Here is a 22,063-nt window from a genome sequence, read left to right as displayed (position 1 = left end):
GATTTTGATTTGGAAGGAATCCCCTTGTTTCACATTTGAGACCCAAGAGGTCAAGCAACCCAAGATCCCACTGGTGGTGATGAGTATTAGTAGTGGGATTTGAGCCAACCCTGTCCTCTTGCTCCCAATCCTGGGCTTTTTTCCCCATCACTCCCTGTTTCATTACATCTTCACAAATTGGGTTGGAAGGGATGAGGTTCTCCCATAACATAGAAAGCTCTTACCATATCCCCCTGAAACACTTCCAGGCTAAAATATTTCTAATTTGTTCAATTGATCTTCAAGTTCTGGGTTCCCTCCTGAGTTCTGGGTCCAAGCCACTCCAGTGGTGTTCTGACCAAGGCCGAGTACAATGGGACTGTCACTATCCTAGTCTTGGACTTAACCCTAAAAGACCTGGGATTTAAGGATGCCTCAAAGATTGCCTCCCTTATAATAAGATGAAGACCTTTATTTCAGGGTAAAAATTACAATATTAGCAACAAACATTGGCATTATTTGAGTTTAATGTGCATTTGCCCAGATAAAAGTTTGAAAATATTTTATTATTGGCTCTTTCGTCATCACTTATCAGATGCTGCAATCTTAGGTTGCATCAGCTTTCTTGCTTCCCTCAAACTGTTTTCAAGTTCCTTGCCCCCTGGCCCTACCTACCTCTTTGTGTACTTTGTAAAGTAGACTCTTAGATTTCTGACCTGGCACAATACACATACTGTATTGTGACCATCTGTTGCTATTAACTTCCCTTCTCACTTTTGCAGATGAGGAAACTGAGGCCCCAGGTCTCAGAGCTAGAAGTGCTCAAGTTTGAGTCTTTGAATTGTGGATTCTTTTGTAGTGGAGGGTGGGGGTTCTTCCCCAGTCATACCAAGGAATGAAAGAGCTGGGAATTAAAGTAATTTTAGCCAGGGAAGGTTTCTTGCAAAAGCATGGTTGAATCTGTGCTTATCTCTCCCTCAGGCACCTCTCTTCCAGAACATTCTCCCAAGGGGCTGGGCTACCGTCTACACAGTGCTCCCAACCTCTCTGATCTGCATGTGGTGAGGCCCAAATTGCCCAAGCCTCCCACAGACCCTCTGGTGGCCCCTTTTGCTTATCCCCAGGCCAGTCCTCCCCAACAGCACTATGGGCTGCAACCATGCCGGACCCTCAGGGCATCCCCCAAGTTGCCTGACTTCATGCAGCGGAACCCCTTGCCCCCTATCTTGGGCTCTCCCACTAAGGTAACTGGATGTTTAGGGGCAATATGAGGTTAAGAGCCAGGAAGGCTAGATCTTGGACTTGGGGTGTAAATGAGGCAGGACATAATTGAGTGTTTGCCATCTTAGAGGTGACAAGATCTGGAAGCCACTTTTGGTAGAGGGGAGAGGACAAAGTGAAGACTGGGGTTTCAGCAGCAGTGGTTGGGAAGAGAAATTGGAAGACAGGGATGGGAAGAGCCCCCCAACCTAAATGTTACCGTGTTCCCTTCTAGGCTATACCTGCTTTTGAGTTTCCCAAGACACCAAGTTCCCAGAACCTACTCACTCTCCTGGCCCATCAAGGGGTAGTGATGACCCCCACCCGTAACAGGACTCTGCCTGACCTCCGAGAGATGGGGCACTTCCAGAGCCCACCCAACCTTGGCTTGAGACCCGTGGAAGAGATCAAGGGACACTTTGGCAGGTGTGAGAGCCAAGAAAGGGAGAAAATAGAGCCCACCCCCCTCAACCAGACCTTGACTGGGGAAGGCCCTGTAGTTGAGCTAGGGCCAGGGGGCTGGGTTCAGCTCTTCTCTTCTCCCCATTGCACATAGATCTAGCCATATATAAGGTATTTAACTTCTCCTTTATCTAACTATTTCCTATAGACTGTTCCATTTTTTGGGGTGCTTAGCCTTGGTATATCAGAGTCTACATGTGATTTTTTTTTATTCCTTATAAAATGAGACAAAACTTGGGGTGGCTAGGTGGCACAGTGAATAGAGCACCGACCCTGGAGTCAGGAGGACCTGAGTTCAAATCCGACCTCAGGCACTTAATAATTGCCTAGCTTTGGGCAAGTCACTTAACTCCATTGCCTTGCAAAAATCTAAAAAAAAATGAGACAAAACTTGCATTAGAGGGATTTTAAGGTTCTATTCAGTTCTAAATCAATGACCCCTCTGTTTCTCTCAAGGGAAGTTTCTCCCATCTGTAAAACAAGATTAGACTTGAGGTTGTAAGGTATCTTCTAGCTTGAACTCAGTATAATTTATTGATGGAGAACCCAGAGCGGGTCATAGGCTTGTACTAGGTACCTGTCCTTGTTCTAGCTGCTGAGGGAACTAATTGAACCAATAAAGGACAGTATATGGTCAGACACTCAGTATTTGCTGTAGGTTAATTAGCAACTGAGGTTGAAAATAAATTTTAAAAATTATAAAATTATTTTTAAAGTAAAAGAGGGGTGGCTAGGTGGCGCAGTGGATAAAGCACCAGCCCTGGAGTCAGGAGTACCTGGGTTCAAATCCAGCCTCAGACACTTAATAATTACCTAGCTGTGTGGCCTTGGGCAAGCCACTTAACCCCATTTGCCTTGCAAAAACCTAAGAAGAAAAAAAAAACTAAAGTAAAAAAGAAATTAAGAGGTGGGGGGGATGAGGTTAGAGGAGGGAGAGCAGAGGAGGTATTCTTTGGAAGTAGTTTCTGTGAACCAGAGTAGTCATTTAAACACAACAGATTTCTGAGTTGGGAGAGAAAGGTCACAGACTGGGCCAGGGATTAGACTGGGATGCTGTCGAGAGGGTAGAAGAGACAGTGGAGAAGTCCAGCTTGTTGTGGATCTCAGGCCCTGCTGGGGTCCCCACCCAGCACCGAGGCTAGCCTGCATCATCAGGATTAGCTAGGGAGTGAAAAGACTTGATCTTCCCCTGGCATAATCCCCGATTCTCCCACCCCTGGGTTTCTATCCCTGCCAAGCTCTAACCTCTGGGTCATCCTCCCCATAGGTCCCTTAGTACTGGCCGTCTCACAGACCTACTCCTCAAAGCTGCGTTTGGATCCCAAGCTCCTGACACAGGCAGCAGCGAAAGTCTTCAGGAGAAGCCTATGGAGATCGGTAAGGAGGGCTGCCAAGATTGTGTATGGTGGGCAGCTGGGTGGCACAGTGGATAGAGCACTGACCTTGGAGTCAGGAGGACCTGAGTTCAAATCTAGCCTCAGACACTTAATTATCTAGCTGTGTGACCTCGGGCAAGTCACTTAACCCCATTGCCTTGCAAAAAAAAACAAAATACTTTGTATGGAAAGTGGAGAGGTGTAATGGGGAAGCTCTCAAAGGTAGCAGAGTTTGATGGGAAGAGGGAGAGGTCCAGAATTATGAGTATGACCTGGCCAGTGGCTTGTCCTCTAAACTAGGAAGCTTCTTGGGTTCTCTCTCAGATCAAAATTTCTGATCCTCTGGTCTGACGTTACCTAAGGAACCTGGGCCTGGACCAAGTCTCTTGTCTGCCTTAGTTTCCTCATCTGTAAAATGAGGGATTTCTACTGGGGGGAAAAACCCTTGGGTCCCATTCAGCTCCATGTCTATGGCCTTTTGTTCCAACACTGTCATGACCTTGGGAAGATTTCTTTCTTCTTAAATCTGAATGTTGGGGAGAGGGGAAACTGAGGCAAACTCATGTCATGAAGCCTCACATGTCAGAGAGATGTCTCTAGTGGAGTGGATACTTTTAAGAGCAAGTGAGTCCCAAGTGGTTTAGAAAAGAGGAGGATCAATTAGAGAAGAGTCTTAGTCAAGAAGACCCTCAGCCCTGTCTGTGGCTGACAGTATTTGGGGACTTGGGCTTTTTACCTACCTGTACTTTTCTCTCCTTCAGCTCCTTCTGCTGGATATGGAGGGAATCTGCTCCCAGGGGCAAGGGCTGGGGGCTCTTCCAGCCCCTCTCCTGTCATATTCACGGTGGGCTCCCCTCCCAGTGGCACCACTCCACCCCAAATCTCTCGGACCCGGATGTTCTCAGGTAAGGGCACTCTCTGCAACACACCTCTCTGATCTCTCCTGCTTTGGGTTCTGCTGGGACTGCTGTAACCTCTGTTATCTCTTGTACCCCCAAACTGAGCACCCCCTCCCCCCTTGCTCCAAGCTGGTGTGGCCCTGTTTCCCATCTCTGTGGCTTGTGGGCCCTCATCAAGGGCCCTCATCTGTAAAAATAAGGATTTCTTCAAGTGTTCCTGGAGTAGCCTAAGCTCAGTTTTGAAGGGAACCAGAATCCAGAAGGGAAGAAATAAATATTTATTGTGCTCCTACTATGTGCAGATGCTAATCCCTTTATAAATATCCATTTCATAGCTAGAAGCAGAGCTGGAGGGGTGGCAGATGGAGCCCTGAATTTGACCCACATCACATGGGTTGACTGTAGAATATGTGGTGTGGAATTATGGATTCATCCTGAAAACAAAAAGGGGAGTCTTGAGAATGGGGCCAGCTGAATTTTTCAGACCATAAGGTGATATATTGGTTGGTCACCCCAGTTCTAGGAGGTTAGACAAGAATTGTTGTCTTCATTTCCTGAGAGAGTAAATCAAATTTCCAAAGAGAGAGGTCAGGTCTGTAGACATCCAGCCCAATGCCAGCTTCTTTGAGAAAACTAACCTATAAGCATTTATTAAATGCTTACTGTATGCTAAGTATGACTCTAAATTCAAGAGATACAAAGACGGGAGTTGGAGTGAAGATTCCTTTACTTCTCCCTTATCATTTCTAGTTACAGAGTCTACACTTGCCTATTGAAATTTAAGTTTGAAAATGAGGAGCCTACAATTTGATATAATGGATAGAAGGAAAGTCCTTGAAACCTTGAAAAAGTCCCTATTAAAGGTTCTAGTAGATTGTTGCTGAACTTGGGGTTTCATTGGTGTGGGGAGGTGCTGACTCAGACATTTGTCTAATCACTCATTTTCCCCATTTGAAACTAATTCAGTGTCTTGGATCTTGGGTTAGGGACCGCCCTGTGTTAATAACCCCGATTATTCACTTGTATCAAATAGCCTCATTTCCTTATGTGTAAAATGAGGGGTTTGAACTAAAAAGTCTCTTAGGTCTCTTTCAGCTCTGGATTTATGATCATTTGGTTTGATACTACCAATGGGACTGCTGTCTGTCTCAGTTTCCTGATCTGTAAATTGGAAATAGATAATAGACCCTACCTCCGCTGGTGTTATGAGGAATCAGTACATTCACATATCTCAAACACTTGGTGGGAAGAGAGGGAAAGGGAGATCAGAAAAGAACTTTTTAAAAGAGAGAAAGAAGAAAAGAATGGACTTTAATCCAGATGGTCTTTCTGACTGGAAAGTCTGCTCTCTCCACTGGACTTTTATCATTAACATTATCATTGATCCTTATGAAAGGGACCTGAAAGATACAGAATGACTGGCACATTATTGCTTAAATAGAACCCTAGCCATGGTCTGGATTGAGTTTGGGCTGGGGTCAGAGTAGGTCTGAGCTTTTCTAGCAGGGCCCAGTCCACATTTAAGAGTTCTTGCTTCCTCTCTGGGACAAGGGCTGGTAGCCCCAGTGTTTTCTTGGTTGGCGTTTCTGCCAGCAGGCTCCAGATCTTGATCTTTGCCTTTGGGAGAAGGGGCTTCTCCACCTCTTACCTCTCTTGCATGCCCTTTGAGAGCCATGGGTTAACTTCCATATCCCCTCTGGGAATGTATTGTTCTCCTAGGTCCCAGCTGGCTGCCTCTCCTTCACACACATGCAGATACCCTCCGTGAGTCCACAGAATAAGTAGCGTCTCTTTACCTGCCCTGCTGATGCCCAAACATGCCAGGCGCCTGTGCCCCTACCTGTCTCGAGGCACGAGTCTATACCTGACGCAGTGGCAGAGTTCTCTCCCTGAAGGCTGGCACCTATAGTTTCGTCTCCTCCTCACCCCTATCAACCTCCGCCTGATCCCATGAAAAGGGGGGCTATGGTTTGGGGAGTATAGAATATGTCCCAAGCTCCCTGTGGATGAAGGGAAGGAAGGAAACGGGAGAAAGAAAGGAGAACAGGAAAGAAAAGATGAGAGTATTTGGCTAGGAATATGAAAAGGGAAGGGGTTGGGGCTTGTTCCCAGAGAACTTTGAGATCTCTGCCCTATCTTTTTGGGCATTCCCACGTGTACCCTGGTAGGATGGCCTGGAGTTGGGGTGGGAGAGCTGTGAGACATATGAGGGGAGTTCTCAAGGGAAACTTGAGGGAACCTGGAATATTCACTAGGTCAGATAAATAGGAAGAAGCAGAGCAGGGGCCATTAAAGGCTTGTGTCCCCCAAGATTATCCTCTTCTAGGCCCTAATTCCCCAAGGCCTCTTCAGGTGCTAATAGAATAACTGGACAGGGGAACAGCTTGGCATTGTAGAGTGGGGTAGAGGGAAGAGGGCAGGTATAGAGAGACATCTCCAAAGATTTTGCCAGCAAGATTTGTGGCCCCCATCCTTTCCCAACTCCTCAGGTTACTCCAAGAAAGCAATTCAGACCCTGCAGGTGTGTGAGTTTATTTGTCTAGCATCTGATTTCCATCAAACTCCCCTGTTCCCAGAACTTGCTTTAGGAGGACAATCCCATGACCTGGTTTCTCTGGGCTGGGCAGGGTGGGCTTAGTCCCAGTGGAAATTTCTGGGACCCTCACCCAGGACTCCCTTTTCTCTCCTCCAGTGGGCTCCTCCAGTTCCCAGAGCTCAGGTGGCTCCTTCAGTGGTCGCCACCTGATCCCTGGCATGGGAGGAGAGACAGCAGAAGCTTCAGCCAATCTGCGTTGCTATGGCTTCACCGATCCCATCACTGCCAACCTAGAGGGGGCTGTGACCTTCGAGGCCCCTGACCTGCCTGAGGAGACGCTCATGGAGGTGAGGCGGGAGCCCATGGGTTAATAGCCCTTCGAGCTTATGTGGGTGGGGGGGATGAGTCACCTTGAAGAAAGAAAGAGGGGGAGGGGGAGAAAATGCTTAATTTAGAACAAGCTGCTCTGGCTAGATCTTCCCTGACCAGCAGTTTTCTCCCTGGGAGGGAGAGAGTATTTTTATCCATCCTGCCCGATCTGTTTAATCCTGTATTTGGGGGTGGGGAGGGAGAGAAGGGGCCCAAGGGCAATTCCCAGTGCAAAGAAGGCGGCGAAACCTGCCTTCCTGGGCTTGTCTGGGACACATCTGAAATCTGTCCAGACCCAAGAACCCAAATTTGCTCCCCCAAACCTTGTTTATTTCATTAACAAGTGAGAGGAGGGTTAGTAATAGAATCGGGTACATTCAACATGACTTCTAGGACTGAAGGAAAGGGGGGCTTTATGCCCCCAAGCTTCCTTCCCTCATTATTTGAGACCAGCCCACTTATATCCTTTGTAACCCTGATCAAGTGACTTCCCCAAATTCATCCTTTCCCAGTTGCAATCAGGTTCCCTAAGAATAAACCACATAGACCTGGAAGGCCAATCCCTGCCAAGTGAGTGTTAGATTCCTATCCTTTGTCTGGCCTCTGGTTTCTTTTGACATCTCCAGCCTATATTCTTTCAACCCTAAAGCCCAGTTTTTCCCCTGTCCCCAAAACCTGACCTCAGTTTCCTCTTTGGGTAAAGCAGAAGATAATACACTCTGACTTTTAGGACTGTTGAGAAGGACTTTATCCTTTAAGGGCTATAAAAATGGGTGTAAAGATGGTGTTAACTCCCATCTCCCAGATTTGGGAGGAACCTGACTAATCTTCAGTGGTCTGATTGACCTCTGGCTAAACCAGAGAGAGGGGCTAGTTCCAGCCCACCTCAGTAGGAACTGTTCTAGTGTAAAGTGCCTACTCTGTGCTAGGTCATTGTGAACCCTGTCTTCAAAGAATTGATTTTGTGGGGTGAGGGGACAGTGAATGAGAAAACATACATATACACAGTCACACATAGACACACTCAGTTTGGGAGAGGAGAACTGAGGAAGATTTCATGCAGAGTGATGCTCCAGCCTAAGACTTGAAGGAAGCAGGGAGTTTCAGAAGACAAGGGGAGCAGAAGGAACATTCCCCCGATGGGGTGCTCACTGGGCTAGTACTTGGGCCTCCCTCTTTTTGGTTTCCATGGGATGGGGAGTGAAACATCCATACAATCTAGTTTGATACAACCTGTATCACATAGGATGGTGTTTGAGAGAGGCAAGGCAGACGCTGAATGGAAGTATTTCTAGGATATGGGGCTGTTGGGCACCTAATCGTCCTCCCTCTGCACTCCTGAGCTCTTTTCCTCTTCTTTCTCTGCAGCAAGAGCACACAGACATCCTCCGCAGCCTCCGGTTCACTCTGGCCTTTGTCCACTGTGTCATGGAGATGGCCGCTGCCAAAGGCAGCCCCAGTGAGATGGGCGGCTCCATGGCCTCCGAGTACCAACTGCAGGAGAGCATCGTGGCTGACCAGATCAGCCTGCTGAGTCGAGAGTGGAGGTCAGGGGGTCTTTTGTATGCACAGAGGGAGGTTCGGTGGAGGACCACACAAGTGACCTGGCTGCTCGTACAGCCATGACTTGGGTTTACTTGACCCTCTCGTTCTTTGCCCTCAGTTACGCAGAACAGTTGGTGTTATATCTGAAGGTGGCTGAGCTGCTCTCCTCCGGTCTGCAGACAGCAATTGAACAGATCAAAGCTGGGAAACTCTGCCTGTCTTCCACCGTGAAGCAGAGTAAGGCCGTGCCCTCTCCCATCCCCCCCTTGGAGAATGTTTTAGGGTGAACTGACTACATGCAGGGACAGGAACTGATGAGACACGCAGATGAGCACATTCTTTCATAAGATTCTAGGACTTTAGGTCCAAAGTCAGAAGAGGCCTCAGAGGCCAATCCAGGTCAACCCCCTCATTACAGATGGGGAAACTGAGTCATGGGGCGATACTGGCCCTTAAGATCATACCTAGAGTTGGAAATGTCCTCAGAGGGAGTCTTAAATCCAAGCCTTTCACATCTCAAATGTGGAAACTAAGTTCTAAGATTGCATTTAGTTGGTAAGTGTCTGAGGTTGGATGTGAACTAGGACCTTATTATCCAGAAGTGTGTACCCAGGAGCCCCCTCTGCTTTGGAGGAGGAGGGGCTCCCTCAGCACTAACAGTTGGGGGTGCTGGGTGTTGTCCTGCGTGTTCCTCCATCAGCAGACTGGCAGCCCTGGTTAATCATTCAGGAATCTTAGATTCAGAGGGTTTCCCAATAAATCCTGCCCTCCTCCTCTCACCCATTCCTTATAGCAACAAGTAAAAAAGAAAGGGAAAAAGGATAGTTCAGCAAAACTGTCCAACAAAGAGTGAATGGAGGTACATTTCTGGTGCAAATGTTCAGCCTGAAGATGAGCCCATCTGCTCAGCCCTGAGAGCAAGAGAGAGTCAGGGGCTGCTGGCGCATTGCACTGTCCTCTCTGTCCAGTCCTGGATCCCTCTGACGGTGATGCTGCTCTAGTTATTTCTGGCACAGCCTCCAGGGCCTGGGCTGAGTTTCCTCTGTCTCCATCACACCATCCCGTTCCCTGCCAATCCACTCTCAGCACCCTGGCAGGGCGGGGCATGCTGAGTCAAAACCTTGCCCACGCACGCACACATTCTCCCCCCCCACATGCACACACACTTTTTTCTATATACACACTCTTTATAATCATTGGTCCACTTACCTGTGCCCGTGTTTTTTTCCCTCCTGCAGCTAGGGTAGGCATCTGGCAAAGGGATTGGGGCCATCAGTCAGGGCAGAAGAGACTCCAGCCCACCTGAGTGGGTGGTCCCTGGGCAGGGGGAGGGGGGAGTGCTCCATCCAGGCTTAGACTGACCTCCCCCTCTCTCTGTCCTCCTCTTACTTGGCTCAGTCGTGCGGAAACTGAATGAGCTTTACAAGTCGAGTGTGTCTTCCTGCCATTGCCTAAACCTGCAGCTGCAGAAATTCTTCCTGGATAAGCAGAGACTCATGGACCGAATCAACAGCATCACTGCTGAGAAGTTGATCTTCAACTATGCTGTGCAGATGGTACGGGGGCACTCCCCCCTACCCCCCAAATCCAGACTTCTGCCATCTGGGCTTTCAGTAGGGATGGGGGGAGGGGGATTCAAGTAATTATGGAGCCCCAGATCTAGAGATGGAAACTGAGACCCTGGGAGGCTTGTTCAAGGGCATCAGATTTGTATCCAGGTCCTCTGACTGACCCAAGCCATCACACTCTGTTGCCTCCCTGTAAACAAAACAAATAGTTCCAAAAGTCATGAAGTCTGGCTTTTGAACCCACTTCTGCCCAGCTCCCAAGAATGGCACTCTCCATTGGTGCCCACTGAGTTACTTTTCTCCCCCTGTGTTGAACTGGACCTAAGGATCCTTCTCCAGAACCTAAAATTATATTCATAAAATCCTTTTGGATCACTTTGAGCTTGTGGTCATCTTGAACAGGACAGCTGCCCTCAAAAGTCAGGAAGAGCTGGCTTCCAGAGTCTCCTCTGACATATACTGTCACAGGGACCCTGGATAAGACATGCAACTCTTAGGGCTCTGGCCAGTTCTCTTAAGTGTTGCCAACATGCATTGGTGGAGGGAATTTCCTCATCCAGGAATTCCTGGTGCTAATATAATACCTAGATACCAAAAAAAAAAAAAACAAAAAACAAAACCACCATACTCCTATGTGAGAGGCAGCTGGGAGACTCTTAGGATGCAAAGATGATCCTCTTCCACCTGTCCTGGTAGAGGATCAGTCACTATCCTGGTCATCCAGCTTCTTCTTGAAGGCTTCCTGGTGATGGAAAGCTTTCCACTCTTTCCAGTGGCCTATTCCAGTGTATATATGATTTGAACCCAGCCTCATTACTGGCTGGTTAACTGGACTTCAGGGAAAATGAGATGAAAGTAGAAGCCTTGGCTTTAATTCTGAGTTGAGAGTCTAGGGAAAGACCCTCAGATTTTAAGAAGTTTGGAAAAGCAACCTGCAGAGGATGGTGGAGGGCAGATGTGGGGACCTGGTTCCTCACTGCTTCCCTGTCCACTTGTGCAGGTGCGCTCTGCAGCCCTGGATGAGATGTTCCACCACCGCGAGGACTGCGTGCAGCGGTACCACAAGGCCCTGCTGCTCATGGAGGGCCTCCAACAGATCCTCTCAGAGCAGGCAGACATCGAGAACATCAACAAATGTGAGTTGACTTGCCACCATGGTGGCCACCAAGGCTTCCCTGAGCAGGACATGGAATAAACCCTGAGAGCCTGGGATCCCACCAGCCCCACTTATACTAAGAGAAACTTACTGAAGCAATATTTGAACCAAGTCTTCTCATCTCCAAGTTCACTATGCCATACTGTCTTCCCAGGGTAATCCCTGAGGTGAAGGAAAGGCTAGGACCAGAGGTAAAAGGAGAGAGAGTCAGGCAAGTCTTGCCCAGTTTTCTTTTTTATCTATTTGGTTTTTGCAAGACAATGGAGTTAAGTGCTGTGCTCAAGGTCACACAACTAGGCAATTATTAAGTGTTTGGGGTCCTGACTCCAGGGCTGGTGCTCTACCCACTGCACCACCAAGCTTCCCTTGCCTGTTTTCTAGGAACAGATGATATTAAATCTGGAAGGGATTTCTGAGGTCATCTATTCCTATTTACTTCCCATTTTCAAACGAAGAAAACCTCTCTGACCATGAGACTGAGATCCCAAAGTAGCAGGTGGCTGCCATCTAACAGCCTTGATCATATCTTGGTACCCATTCTAAGCAGGGAGTCTATGATCTCCCTTTTGGGACTATCCAGAACTGACCCTGGGACTTCGAGTTCTCCTCCAGGTCCTGTGGTTTATTCAGTTTCTCATCCCCTATACTCTCTTCCTCTCCCCTCCACCCCCACCCCCCCCCCCCATTGTAGAGTCTTCACTCTCCTTTCTTCCCTTCCTGCTTCCCACCACAGGTAAGATGTGCATTGAACGGAGACTCTCTGCTCTGCTCTCTGGCATTTGTGCCTAAGCCCCCCGTGCAGCTCCTCTTGCCCACCTACCAGCCTTTTATGCTTCACGGGATGGCCGTCCACCCACTCACCAACTGTGGGTCAGTTCCTGGCAGCACTGTGGGCAGCATCATGTCTGCAGTCACGGCCAGATAGACTTGTCCGGACAAAGGCTGTCAGATCCGTCTCCAAGAACCCCGGTTTTGGAGCCCCATGACCTCTGCCTCTCTCGCAAGAATAGAGCAAAGGAGATTAGAAGTGACTCCACAGTCACAACTGGCTCAGACACCCAGAAATTGGGGGGAGGGGTCTTTCTCTCCCTGGGGGAGACCACAGAACTTCCATCCCCATTGTCCCTTGTCCTTTGAAGAGAGTCAAGCTGCTACATAATGAACTTTTACCATTTCCAGGGGTCGGGCCCCTCTCACGCTGTGTCCGTTGCTGGCAGTGGACACAAGGACACAAGGAGGGGACCCCAAGCATGAAACCCTGACACCAGGCCAGTTACTTCCCCCACCCCCTACCCGTTCCCCCCACACAAACCCTCATGCTTTTCTGCCAGTCAATCACCTTTCCAAGATGGCTCTGCCCTTACCTGGCGCTCCTGCCTCAAAGGGAGCAACCTGCAGCTGCCCAGGGCTGGAGCCACCCAGGGTGGGCCAGGAACCAAAACAAGAAAGACCGACTTCTCGCCTCAAGAACTCGGATGATTTTTGTGTGCTGGATCTCTTATCGCCAAAATGTGCTTATTCTCAGTGGCCTCATCCTCAACATGTTCAAAGGAGCCCCAATGAGAATGCACGTCATCTTTTGCTTTTAATCTGACTTTGAAGGGGGATTAAAAATTAAAATATGTTTAAAAAAAAGCCCCTAAGCCAACCCACACTAGCTTTGTGACTTGGAAGGAGCACTTTACACACCATGGTTGGAGTGGAGGACCCTTGATCACACCTCCCAGGTTCCCCACAACCATAGACTGCTAGAAAAAATAGTCCTCTTCTCCCCTTCCTCCCCTCACAGCCCCAGTTACTATATTGCACTACAAGCGTGTACATATATATATAAATATGTGTGTGTGAGTGTGTGTATGTTGTGTGTATTTAACAGAACTGTATCCTGTATTTGTGATGGAAACAACAGATGCAGCACCGCACTGTGCCAGCTTGGGACCTGCCGTTCCAAGAGAAGAGATACAGTCCTTTTAATTTAATGTTCTTTTAAGGACAGACAGTATGAATATAAAGCCTCCAGGCTTTCTAATTTCAGAACAGACGTTGAAAAATCTCACACACTTCAGACCTAAAAAAAGTGTTTTTCTTTTTAAAGAAAAAAAACTTTATATAGAATTTTGGTTTTCTTTTTGTTGTTTGGAAGGGTGGGTGGGTTTTGGGTGGGGGCTGGGTGTGCGTGGGTGCTTGTGTGATTGTGTGAGGGAAAGCTCAATGTTTCTTTTCTGGTGAGACTTTGGAGCCAAAAGGATGCCGTGGGTGAATGACTGGTTGGTTGCATGTTGTGCTTCACTTTGTGTGATTGGCGCTGGGGCCTCATTGGCTGTGGTGCATGGATGGAAAGCTGGTCTTCTCTGAACACAGGGTCCCGGCAGCAGTATTGTGTGAGCCCCCCGAGGGAGTGACACACTTCAGAGGTGTATATGTGGAGGAATGGCTTTTAAGACCACTTTTCCTAAGTAAGCCCTTGAGTGACTAGTGACTCTCCAGATGTGACAGAATGTGAATTTTAGTTTGCACATTCTGTGCCATTAAACAATATATGCAAGAAACTTCCCTAAAACTCTATGTTTGGCCCTAACGTTCAATGAGGGGACCTTCCTTCTTCCTGGGAATGAATTCATTAACACCATTGAATGGGACTCATCAACTTCCAGAGGTCTTTGGCAGTCAGTTAAAAGGGGTCCACTGCTTATGGCCTGGATCTCCTGCCTTCCCCAACCCAAGAATCCAGTTTCTTGGAGAACCCATATCTAGGACAGTGTGTGGACTTTCCCACAAATTTGAAATGCAGTGGGTTAATGTGCGTGCCCCCCCCCGGAAGTCCCCAACTCAGGTATAGGGCCCTGTTGTGTGAGAAGATAAGAGCCATGTGAGTTGGACAACATGGAACCCATTTTTCCACCTGTGCTTCAAGTTACTTGAATGTATTGCAAGAGTCCCCATTCAATCTATATATAGACTCATTGCCTTCCCCCACAAGTGGTTTACAGATTTTATATCTAGTCACATACATATATGTATATATTAGATTCATATAGGGGTGTGTGTTCATACACATATATGTATGTTCACATGCATACCTTTTTCTCAATACTTGAAATTACCACTGCTTCAAATTAAGATGGGGGTGGGGCGCTATTTCCTTTGCCAGAATCTTGGCAACATTTTCACCACACTGCATGTAGTGTGTTTGTTCATTTTCCCTGCAGATTAGTGATTTCTTGCTTTGTAGTCCGTTATGGAATGCAAACAAATCTCAACAGGGAAACGCAACACGGGGATTGTTGTTGGCATCCTCCATGTTCCAGAGTTGTGTCTGTGGCCACATTTGTGTGTTACTAGTGTCTTAATAGGTTTCGAGAGCCCTCAACCTCATGATGAATGCTTAGCTTCAGAATTGAGTGGGAAAGAACATCCTGGTATTCTCCACGGTAATTAATGCCTGATATGTGTTTTTTTTTAAGGTTCTGTTTGTGTGACTCCCCTCCCCCCTTTTTTCTTTAAATTGTGTAATATCAATTTAAGTAAATAAACTGATTTGAAATTGTTGGAGATTTGTGGTTTTTTGAGATTATATTATGTCAAATACTACCTATCCAGCCTTCCATCTATATTGGCAGCATAGAGTGGCATCCCTGTAGAAAGGCAGACCTGCGTTCAAATTTGACCTCAAGTCTCCTATCTTATGTTAACCTGTGCACAAGTCACAATCCTGTTTACTTGCTTCAGTTTTCTCATCTGTAAAAAGCTGGAGAAGGAAATGACAAAGCCACTCCAGTATCTTCCAAGGAAACCCCAAGTAGGGTTGTGAAGTCAGACACCATTGAAATAACTTCATCTCTACTGAGCTTGGTGAATAGAGCACTGGCCCAGGAGGATCCAAACCCAACCTTGGTCACATGCTATCTTTGTGATCCTGGGCAAGTCACTTAAGCTCTATCTGCCTCCCTTTCCTTAGCTGTAAAAAGGGTGCGTGTCTGATAGGAACTATGGCATATAGTAGGTATTTGAAAAACAAAACAACTTCCTGAACTCCAATCCTCCATCCTCAGTTTAGTTCCTTCAAGGTGGAGAAAACTTCCAGGCACTCAACTTTTTAACCTTGACTCTCCTTCACCATGCATACATAGCCAATCAGTTCAGTTAGGAATTCTTCCTTCTCCCTCTACTCAGCTTCAGTCCCTTTGCATTCCTTCCAAACCACTCCCTGTTATTTCACACCTTTATTAGTTCCTTCCTGACTATCCTGCTTTTTGAAGTATGTAAAACACTTTATCTTCAAGAAAGGTTCTGTTGGGGCGCCTAGGTGGCACAGTGGATAAAGCACCAGCCTTGGAGTCAGTAGTACCTGACTTCAAATCTGGCGTCAGCACTTAATAATTACCTAGTTGTGTGGCCTTGGGCAAGCCGCTTAACCACATTGCCTTGCAAAAAAAAAAAATACTTAAAAAAAAATTCTGTTATCTTCATTTTACAAAGGAGGAAATTGAGGCAGAGAAGTTATGTGACATACTCAGGGTTACATAGCTAAGAAGTGTCAGTGACTAAACAACTTTCAAAAGACTCCTCATTTCCCTCAGATGTTAGTGCACCCACCCCAATTCCTTACCCCCCAACAATATTGATTTTGAATTGTCCTTTATTCACTTATCAGTGAATATATTGGAGCCCACCATCCTATGGCCCTGCATGGCCTCTCTCCCTGAACTACTGAAGCAGCCTTGATCTCTCTTCCTCAAATCTCTCCCCTTTCCTATCTATCCTCCATAAGACCACCAAAGTGATTTTTGAGGCAATCAGGGTTAAACAACTCAGCCAGGGTCATACAGTTAAGTATCTAAGGTCTGATTTGAACTCAAATCCCTGACTCCAGGACTGGTACCTCCTAGCTGCCTCAACAAATTAATGTTTCTAAAGCTTCTATTCATTGAATCATATACTCAATAAACTTCAATAGTTTCCTATTTCCTTTGGTATAAAACTTTTTTGGTTTACATTTAGAGCCCTTCATGACCTTTCTCTTTCAGTCTTCTTACATAGGACTCCCTTCCAGGCACTCTCAGGTCCAGTCATATTGGCTGCTTGCTTCTTTAATGCCCTATCTCCCATCTTTGTTTTGACTGTCTCTGGCAGCTCCACTTCCCCATCTCCACCTACCTTCAGGACAACTCACTGAGAATTACTGCCCGTCTCACCCCCATCTGCTAGGGTCTTTCCTTCTATAGAAGACACACCTGTACATCTTTTTATCTACGTGTTACATCTATTAATTAGACTATAAGCTCCTTGGCACAAATGCTTGTGGATTATTCTAAATAGAATGTAAGTAAGCTCCCTGTTTTGTCTTTGTGTTTCTGGTGTCTGGCACCTAGGAAGGGTTAATAAATATTTGTTCATTGATTGATCTCAGGCAGGGTTAAGTGACTCGATCCTCCCCTCTAGGATGCACAGCAACCACACCCCAGTAAAACCATCTCAACAGAAAGACTAAGGTTGAAGTTAACTAATGGGACCTCAAACCCATTAATGAGTTAGGAGGGGGTGTCAATGAAGACCCCCCCCCCCCGAGGAATGGGCAGATGAGAACAATTTGTTCCAACGGTGGTCATGAAGGCGACTGAAGCGGTTGATGTAGTTCTTAGGGCTTAGTCAAGCATTGAAAACAACAAGGTCATCCACTCGTATGGACCATCACCAGTCATCTTGACTTTGTCTTGACGCTGGACTCTGATGACTCTGGAAGAGAGAGTGAAGCCAATGACTTCCCGCAACTCTGCCTCACTTTCATTAATAGGCCAGGCCAAAGACATCACTCATACCTTTTCCTAGTGACAAGACAAAAGTCAGGACAACTGGCAATGGTCTCAGTGTCTTTGATGAGTGCTCAAGCTCTAAGCATTCCACAGCGGCTGCTTCAGGGCCATTAAAGAATAAATTGTTCTTGGGGTGGCTAGGTGGCGCAGTGGATAAAACACCTGGAGTCAGGAGTGCCTGGGTTCAAATCTGAGCTCAGACACTTAATAATGACCTAGCTGTGTGGCCTTGGGCAAGCCACTTAACCCCATTGCCTTGCAAAATCCTAAAAAAATAAATAAATAAATGAATAAAAATAAAAAATAAATTGTTCTCATATGTCCATTCCCCACCACTCCCAGAAATCTTTACCTGCTTGGGGGTAGACATCACCCAAACTCACCAACAGTTACCCACAACCCGGTTTAGCCCAGTGAGAATTGAGTACCAGTTGGACACCAAAGGTGAGCAGCCCCCAAGAGGTCTCAGTAAGCCCTAGCACCAGAGGTGCCACTCCTCCCCAAACACCCCATATACCCCACCTGGGACTTGGAGGAAGACTGGAGATGGAGACGAGGAAGGAAAACATTTCAGGACATGGGGAACATCCAGTTAAGAATCCTGTCTCAGACACTTTCTAGTTGTATGTCAGCTTAATCTCAGCCTCACTTTCCTCATCTGTAAAATGTGGATGATATTAGCTCCCACTTCCCACAGTGGTTATGAGACTCACATGAGTTAACATGTAAAGCTCTTTGCAGACTTGTCAGGACTATATAAATGAGTTATTATTAAAATAATCACTTGTTTTTTAAGTTCTATGACCCTAGATGGTATTTTTCTTTCCTGTGATCAAAAAAAAAAATTTTATCTAGTCCTCACCTTGTTCTTAACCCTTCTAAAGTCGAGGCTGTTTTCTGAGTCCTAGTTTCTCTAACCCCCTCTCCTCTTGTAGCTCTCCCTATCCCCCAATTCCTCTGGCTGAGTCTCAAAGGCTGGTTCTGAAATTGCTTTATTTGGAGAATCAAAAAGAATAAACATGTAGGCGTTTTACCCTGCCTCGCCTTCAAGAAATCTGCTTTGAACCCTTGAGTGTGTCCCTTGAGAAGAGAAGAATTCCTTGTTTATATTTTCTTCTTATTCTGCACTCTGAACCCCTAGCCCGCCCTCCCCATCATTCCAAAGTGTTTGTTACAAAATGCTGACCTGGATGATTCCACAAGCCTGAAGTTTGTCTTGAATTAAATGATTCAGAATAGCAGGTCATTCATTCTTGACTATTTGCTTTGTGGGAATTCTTGTCAGTCTGCTCAGTCTGTGCCCTCACCTCCCATGTCAAATGTTAAAACCTGAAGTCAGGTGACTCCCCCCTCCCCAAGACCATTGACCCAGGATTTTTCTGGTAGCAGCTTTATCCTGGGAGCAGAGTGCCCTCTCCTGTCTGAGTAGCCTTAGAAAGCTGGCACATATCAAACTTCTATCCCAAATGAAGGTTGGCACTAAACAGGAAGGAAGGCTCTAGGATTATAGGTGTCTGTGAGTGGTACTAAACCTTGAGCATAGAATGTACAGTACCTGAAAATGACTGTGACTCTCAAAAGGGGATTACAGGTAGGAGAGCCAGAGAGTCTCCCTCAGGGACTCCTCCTCCTGCTCATGGTAAACTGAGTCAGAGAGAAAGCTGGGTCTGGATTTGCATCCATTCCTGGGTTAAAATCTAAACCAGTTTATTTGTGGATTCCACTCATTGCTTCTGGTTCTGCCTTCTGGAGCCAAAATAAGTCTAATACATACCCTTAAAATATTTGAAAATAATGATGATATCCTCCACTTGGGTCCCCCAGTTTTATGTTGTCCCGACTAAATAGTGTGAGCCCTCATATGATAGTCTGTTCACTCTCTGATCAATCTCAGACTCAGAACCTGATTCAGGGTTAAAAGTCCAAGGTCAAGTTCTGACTTGAGTTGGGATCTAGGTCTAAGTCCATTTAGTCTAAGAAAAGAATAGTCAGGATCTTTTGTTCTTTCTTCTTTCACATCATGATTAATATGGAACATGATTGCATATGTATAATCTATATCAGATTACTTGCCATCTTGGGGAGGGGAAGGGAAAAGAGGGAGGGAGAAAATGTGGATCTTAAAATCTTACCAAAAATGAATGATGTTTAAATTAAATATCGGGGAGGCTAGGTGGCACAGTGGATAGAGCACTGGACCTGGAGTCAGTAGTACCTGAGTTCAAATCTGGCCTCAGACACTTAATAATGACCTAGCTGTGTGGCCTTGAGCAAGCCACTTAACCCCGTTTGCCTTGCAAAATCCTAAAAAAATAAAAAAAAATCAAGTTGTTATAATGAGATATATATATATATATATATCAATGATGATAATAATAGATAGCATTCTATTGAACCCTTGAGTCCATCCCTTGAGAATTCCTTGTTTATATTTGATATGTAATCAAACTCTAAGCTTGATCCCCCTTTTTCTATTTTTCTATTTATTTTTTCAATAATATGTAGAGATAATTTTCAACATTCATTTTTTGTAAAGTTTTCTCCCTCTCATCCTTCCATCTCCTCACCCCAAGAAAGCAAGTAATCTGAGAGAGATTATACATGCACAATCTTGTTATACATATTTACATATTGGTCATGCTCTGAAAGAAGAATTAGAACAAAAAGGGGAAAACCACGAGAAGGGAAGAGCAAAAACCAAAATTAAAAAAGGTAAAGATAGCGTGCTTTGATCTGCCTTCAGATTCCATAGTTCTTTCTCTGGATGTGGAGGGCCATGGTTGATCATCACCCAATGTTACTGTTAAGGAGTAGAATGTTCTGGTTCTGCTTTCCTCAGCATTGGTTCATTTAAGTCTTTTCAGGTTTTTCCTGAAATCTGCCTGCTTATTGTTTCCTATAGAGCAGTAACATTCCATTATAGTCATATGCCACAACTTGCTCAGTCATTCCCAAATTGATGGGAACTCCCAATTTCCAATTCTTTGCTACCACAAAAAGAGCTGCTATAAATATTTTTTGTACATGTGGATCTTTTCTCTTTTCATGAACAGATCTGATAGTGCTATTGCTGGGTCAAGGGGTCTGATCAGTTTAATTGCTCTTTGGGCGTAGTTCCAGATTGCCTTCCTGAATGATTGGATTGATTCACAGCTCCACCAACAGTGCATTAGTGTCCCAGGTTTCCCACATCCCCTCCAACATTGATCAATTCCTTTTTCTGTCATATCAGCCAATCTGATAGGTGTGAGGTGGTACCTCAGATTTGTTTTAATTTGCATTTTTTAGCAGTGGTCAAGCAAGATTCTAGACAAAATTCTAAGTCAGAATCTAGATCATGGTCGAGTTCAGGATCTAGGTCTAGATTTATCTAGAATAGGTCAAGGATAGTTTCAGGATCTAAACAAAATTCTTTTTTTTTAGTTTTTGCAAGGCAATGGGGTTAAGTGGCTTGCCCAAGGTCACACAGCTAGGTCATTGTTAAGTGTCTGAGGTCAGATTTGAACCCAGGGACTCCTGACTCCAGGGCTGGTGCTCTATCCACTGCGCCACCTAGCCAGCCCTCCAAACAAAAATTCTAAGTCAGGATATAGATCATGGTTAAGCTCAGAACCTAGGTCTAGATTTATCTAGCCTACGTCAAGGATAAGATTAGGATCTAGACAAAGTTCTAAGGATGCAGATCAAAATTGAGGTCAGTATCTGAGTCTAAATCTATCTAACCAAGGTCAAGGATAGTGTCAGGGTCCAGGGGAAGTTCTAGTACTAAGTTGAGACTTGGATCAGCTTAAAGAAGCAAGCCTAGGAGAAATGTGCAGTGAGATGAAGGTGAGGAGGGAACCTCTTACTGGAAATGGGATATGTAAGAAAAAAAGGGCCAGGTTTTGATTTAATGGGAAGCTCTATCAGTGGTTTATACCTCTCTGCTTGGGTCATTCAGGCATGGCCTATATGAATGTGCTGGTCACTAGTTTAACCCCTTATGGGCTGCTAAGTGGAACATGAAGGCAAAGTCTAGGGCTTGAGGGCTGGAAAGGAAATGCTATCAGCTGCCCTCTCCTCCCTCCATAGCAACTGACCCAGTTGAACCATTTTGAATGTTCTCATATCTATCAGGGAATTCTTCATTCATTCAGTCAATCATTATTTGTTACTCACCTGTTATGTGCAAGGCATGTATGATCAGGGCTATGAACAAACCATGCTAAGAATGATTTCTCATCCCTCCCATGTTCTCATTATGGGCATCCTCCATTTCTTTGGGATCAGGTCTATACTTAATCACTATTTAGGGTGACACTAAGGGTACCCTAAAGCTACTACTGTATGTCCTACTCAGTCAACATTGACCTTATCTACAGCACATTATGCAATTATATGTGACATTTAAGAAGATTCAAAAGATAGAATTTCTGGATAATTTTATTATTTTATTAATAACCCAGCTGGTTATTAATAAATGGCTGATTATTTGACTATTTCTCCTAAACCAAAAACCATCATGGTGGCTGGCTCACAGTTTATATACTTCCAATATAGGCTGATGTCACTCCATCTAGGTGGCACAGTGGATAGAGTGCTGGGAGTCAGGAGGATAGGAATTTGAATCCTGCCTCAGAAATTTGACTATTATTATCTGTGTGATCTTGGGCAAGTCTCTTAACCCTGATGACCTCATATCCAGGGCCATCTTCAGTCATTTCAATTCTGATGACTCAGCACAACCCTCCTCACTCACATCCAATTCATGTGCTTGTCATGGCATCACCTCACCTGATGTCATGGTCTTCAAGAATAAAGGACAAAGGCAGCTAGGTGGTACAATGGATAGAGCACTAGCCCTGGAGTCAGGAGGTCTTGGGTTTCAAAAATGACCTCAGACACTTAATAATGACCTAGCTGAGTGACCTTGGGTAGGCCACTTAACCCCATTGCCTTGCAAAAATAAAGAGAATTAAAAAAATTAAAAAGAATGAAGGGCAAACATCATCATCACATCACTCCTGCACAGAGAAAAATATCTCTATCCCAGATCACTCTCCTCAAGCTATTGCAGACCTTCACAACCTTACCCTAGCTAGACAAAAGGATATGTCTCCA

At 45.7% G+C, this 22,063-nt stretch overlaps 1 protein-coding gene across 4 annotated transcripts in view; it reads left to right on the top strand.

Annotated features, from left to right (window-relative positions):
* ULK1 (unc-51 like autophagy activating kinase 1) overlaps positions 1-13,289 on the top strand; it is a 55,084-nt gene extending 41,795 nt beyond the window's left edge. For 3 of the 4 annotated variants that reach the window (XM_074205232.1, XM_074205233.1, XM_074205230.1), the window contains 11 exons: positions 961-1,223; positions 1,475-1,665; positions 2,969-3,078; positions 3,839-3,982; positions 5,696-5,740; positions 6,669-6,859; positions 8,250-8,428; positions 8,545-8,663; positions 9,825-9,982; positions 10,995-11,130; positions 11,884-13,289. In XM_074205232.1, the coding sequence (XP_074061333.1) occupies positions 961-1,223; positions 1,475-1,665; positions 2,969-3,078; positions 3,839-3,982; positions 5,696-5,740; positions 6,669-6,859; positions 8,250-8,428; positions 8,545-8,663; positions 9,825-9,982; positions 10,995-11,130; positions 11,884-11,939 (1,592 nt within the window). In that variant the 3' untranslated portion in view covers positions 11,940-13,289. The remainder of the gene's footprint in view (positions 1-960; positions 1,224-1,474; positions 1,666-2,968; positions 3,079-3,838; positions 3,983-5,695; positions 5,741-6,668; positions 6,860-8,249; positions 8,429-8,544; positions 8,664-9,824; positions 9,983-10,994; positions 11,131-11,883) is intronic. The other variant, XM_074205231.1, reaches the window with a different exon arrangement.
* The last annotated feature ends 8,774 nt before the right edge of the window (positions 13,290-22,063 follow it).

Source organism: Macrotis lagotis, chromosome X, assembly GCF_037893015.1.
Source record: "Macrotis lagotis isolate mMagLag1 chromosome X, bilby.v1.9.chrom.fasta, whole genome shotgun sequence".
NCBI classification, from domain to species: Eukaryota; Metazoa; Chordata; class Mammalia; order Peramelemorphia; family Peramelidae; genus Macrotis; species Macrotis lagotis.
The sequence above is the reverse complement of the archived record's forward strand: the minus strand, read 5'-3'. Positions and strand labels throughout refer to the sequence as shown.